This window comes from Populus alba, chromosome 14 (genome assembly GCF_005239225.2).
Source record: "Populus alba chromosome 14, ASM523922v2, whole genome shotgun sequence".
NCBI classification, from domain to species: Eukaryota; Viridiplantae; Streptophyta; class Magnoliopsida; order Malpighiales; family Salicaceae; genus Populus; species Populus alba.
This window is the reverse complement of record NC_133297.1, coordinates 22289276-22293835: the sequence shown is the minus strand read 5'-3', so window position 1 is coordinate 22293835 and position 4560 is coordinate 22289276. Positions and strand designations below refer to the sequence as shown.

Sequence of the window (4560 nt, the reverse complement as noted above, 5' to 3'; positions counted from 1 at the left end):
TTTCTTAATTTTTTCATATAGTATATTAAAACCTTAAATATATTTTTTCTAATTTTTCTTGGTTTGATCTAAGTCAACCCGTGTAACCCAGGACCCAACCCTTTGGCCGGGTCAACCCTAAGTCTGGTTTGATAACCATGGTTGTCATGAAAATATATTTTTTGATTTGTTATATTTTTTGAACTATCAAAATACGTTGAAAAAATAAAAATAAATAATTTTTTTTATAAAAAATAAAAATATTGCTAGTTTGTGTGTTATGCCTTGATAATGTTCTCCCGCAGCAACGGAAACATAATTCAAAGAGAAAGTTCAATCACATGTTTCACTGCCAATGTGTCAGCTGCAGAATCTCTTCTTGGTTTAGAAGTAAAGAAAGCAGAAAAATGGAACTTTAATTTTCATTTCCTCTGGTACCCTTTGCTTCTATTTCACTTTTCACAAGCTCATCCAAGCATTAATGCTGTCTAGCCATGGTCCTCGTGAACAACTTCTTGCTTTTAAATCAAATCAAACCCCACCCTTGAGGCACCTTCAGAAAAAAACATCACATTTGAATTCGAATTTCAAAAAAAAAAAAAAAAACAAAGGCCAAACAGTGAGTGTGATGTCTCCCAAGCTGGCGTTTTCTTTTCTTTTATGTTTTTTTCTTTTCTTTACTTTTCTCACGAACTCCAATTCTGACGTATTTTAAAACGCAGCCTCAAAGTGACCATTTAAAAGCCTTTTCTTTTATTTCCATTACCGTTGATGAAAACTGAAACTGGGCAGTCTAATATTGTTCATCCATTTACACAAAAGAAGTAGGCTTTTAATTGTCCTGGAATTATGTTCTCTTCATCGTAACTTTGTGAAAAATTCTGCTTTGCCTAACGTGGAATGTTTTGTTTTTGGATTTCCAAGTGTATCCAAAGATCAAGGTGAGGAAACAGGAAGAAGATGAGGAATCCTCCCCCCCAAATGGTCATGTATCTACGCCTTCTTTAAGGGTTAAAAGTGAATCTCCATCTGTGGAAGGTTATGGTCCCCACGCTTCAGGTATTAGCTACTCGCTAGATAGTATAACTAAATGAAATATTATTGGTAGGTTGCAGCCTTGGAGAGTTAATTTAATTCAAAACTACCTGAACTTCTTGCAGAAGAAGAAAATCAAAGTGATTCTTCACCTTCAATGGCAAGATTTGCAAAGCCTTATTTCGTCAGAAACTTGAAAGCACAGCCATTTTCTGCATCCAAAGGTTCACTCTCCCTTGCATTATTTAAGACATGGTGCTGTTCTGCCGGTGTTTGATGCAGAAACATTGTTGCCATGAGTACTGACAGAATACTACTTGCAGGCAAATTGAAGGACAACAGACGTATTGGAGAGAACAGAAAACTTAGTCTCGGAGCCAAATCAGCATTGCGTCCTCGAGCAGTCTTGTCTAGTCCTGGTATCTTGTTTACATCATTCCTCTAAATTGAAATATTTCTCGCTATTGAAGGTGTACCTAGTTTTTCAACTGCGGATTGCTAGTTTTTACATGGATTTGCTTGCAGACAATGACGGGATAATTGGGAAGAGAAACAAATGGAAGAATGAAAGAACCTTGACTTTGAAAAGTTGTAATTCTGAGCCGACGAAGCCTGCTGAAACCAAGGTTATTGCAAATCAGGGTAAATCAGAGAGTCCTCTGAACATAAGAAAGTGCTTCAAGGTGGGTCCATGTGCATCCAGTAACACAGGTGCTCTTAAGAAAAAGGGACTCTCAAAGATCAGCAGTCCGGTCTAGAACACGAAATCAAGCTTCATTGAGATTTAAATACTTTGTCATTACTGCTGCGTTGCTTGTTTATACTTTTATCAAGTCACTTGGCTTCGGAAAGCTTTATTTTTTTCTGGGTGCCAAATGATATGTTAACTTACTTTATCAGCGACGGTTCTCTATTCAATTGATTTATGTTGAGATTTATTCGTAGTTAATATGCATCTCAAGGAGCATTAAATCATGATTCACGAGAGATGATATCCCAAAAAATCCAAGTAATCTAGAAATAGAATTTTAGGATTGGATACTTAGTTAATCAATTGGTTCTAGTAATTTCATCCATTTTTCCTATCCAAGATAGTTGATGGCTTATACTTGGTACTTAGTGTGTCAAGATGACTTGTGGCTAGTACTTACAAAAAATCTTTTTTAGTGGAGGTGGGGACTCTCCAATACTTAAATAAGTATCTTTTTAGAGAGATAAAATACAATAATATTCTAGAAAGAGATGTTATAAAAATACATGTGCGGTAGAGAATAAAGATTGTGAACATTTATTCTGAAGATCTCATGGTGTATTTATAGCATATAAGTTATGTCCTTTATGGAGAAAAAAAAGGTTAAAGTGTAACTTCATTTTTGTGATATTTTGAGTTGTATTATGAGTTTATATTCCACTCATTTTATCCAGCTAAAGGATTGAGAAATGACTGCCCATGAAAGACTTTAATACACCTAATGGTCTTGGTGGAGTATAAAGTTGTATAACTAAGCCTATTTGTTGAAAAATAATTCATCTATGATTTTATATATAAATTTATAGAATTGATGGTGTTAAACCCAATCATCTCTTGAATCTAGCAAGCACTAAACCCAATGTGTTTAGGCTAGGCACACTGCCAAGCCCATCACAACTTGGTCTGGCCAATTTCAGGCCCAACGTGGGGGCTTGGCGCACTGCCAAGCCCAATCATGGCTGGGTCTGGTGAGTGCCAGACCTAGTGCCATATCAAACCCATTTATGGCTGGATCCGACCAGTGTCAAACCCAATGCTCGGGGCTTGGTGCACTACTAAGCCCATCTATGGCTAGGTCTAACCAGCGTCGAACCCAATGCCTGAGGCTAAGCCCCTAACAGCTAGGGTTTGGCGTGCTGTCAAGTCTATCTATGTTCCTGGGATTGGCGCGCTACCAAGCCCAGTTGCAGCTGGGTCTAACTAGTACCAGACCCTATGTGCTTTCACTGAGGCATGTTTGTCTTCCGAATAACTTATACCCATAAGTTTTTCTTGATTCAACATTTTTTTTGGTAAAGATATATTAATGAAATCTTAGTTCATCATTAGACATTTAGTCTTTGAGATAAAATATTATGCAAAGACTTTAATTAACTCTCAGTTTGGGTAGAGAGATGAGTTTTGCTCTTATAAAAAGGGAGTGTAAGTCAGAAAAAAATGAAAAATATGCTTTTAGACTAAAAGATATTCTTTTAGATGTAAAATGCCAAGAAGATGCACTTAAAAAAAATTCTAAGAGATTTGGATACCATGCCCATCATTTATACAAATTCCTAAGTGGTCGTGTGGAACCTGAAAAGGGTGAACCTATACTTAGAAGTTTCTAAGTGATTATAGGTTGTCTAGAGAGTGGGAGCCTGTAGCTTTTCTAGCATTGTCATAGAGCCTAGGAGCCCTTTACTAAAGAGTGGTCATCATAATCATTAATTTTAAATTTTTTTTTTATTTTTTACAGGGCATGAGAACTCTCTTACCGAAGAGTGGTGATTAGATGATATTGCTATCTATACTAGGGAGATCAAGTTTATCCCTTAGAGAGTGGTGTATATAGCATTAAGGATATCACATTCATCCCTTAAAGAGTGATGCATATAGCATTAAGGATATCACATTCATCCCTTGGAGATTGGTGCATATAGTACCAAGAAGATTATGTCTATCATGTAAACCTCCAGTCAAAATAGATAAATCTGGGTTAAATAGGGTAGCTATTAATTGAAAAATAATAAATTAGGGAGAAAATCTTATGAGTTGGGGTGAACATTTCCAAAAGATTAATTTAAAATTCAGAGAAGCTAAAGTAATAAAATAGTATGTGAAATATTAGTTAATGATAAATCATGAAAACTCCCTGACCAGGTAAAAGTAATAATTTGAAGGATAAAATTTTGTAAATTAGGTGATATTATGTGTAAAATAGAAGGAAATGTCAAATAAATCAATGTGTGACCCTTTGCATGAGAAACACTGAATTTCAATATAATCCTTATGCACAATCACGTTATTGGGACTGAAAGTAGTAAGAAATTCAGAGAAATATTTTATGATAATTATAAATAGGAATCTCAAAAGAATTATTGTCAACCTATTAAGAGTTTGGAGTTAGTGTCTTCATAAAAGCTATAGGTATGCATGATATCTTTTAATTGGAACTAGTCTCGATCTATTTGAAGTTTTATAACTCCATATATGATAAAAACACTGAGGAATGGTCCAGACCAACATAGTATTGGACCATAGCTGACATAAAAGGAATTAATCTTTGATGTGCACACACTGGATTTATTTGGAGGAAAATGCTAAACCCTTTAGAGAAATGCAACGAAGGTTTAATCCTAATATGAAAAAAGTAGTGAAAAATGAAGTCATTAAGCTTCTAGATAATGAAATAATTTATCCTATTTTTGATAGCAAATAGGTAAGTCCTACCCAAGTTGTACCCAAGAAGTCTGGAGTTACTGTGATAACAAATGAGAAAAATGAGTTAATTCCAACTAGAACTATTATTGGTTGGC

At 35.1% G+C, this 4560-nt stretch overlaps 1 protein-coding gene across 1 annotated transcript; it reads left to right on the top strand.

The window, feature by feature from the left end:
- The first annotated feature begins 391 nt into the window (after window positions 1-391).
- On the top strand, window positions 392-2006 carry LOC118042785 (uncharacterized). The gene is made up of 5 exons (XM_035050487.2): window positions 392-803; window positions 904-1038; window positions 1140-1238; window positions 1338-1433; window positions 1540-2006. Coding segments are annotated over exons 1-5 (564 nt in total). The 5' UTR covers window positions 392-802; the 3' UTR covers window positions 1773-2006.
- Window positions 2007-4560: the final 2554 nt, after the last annotated feature.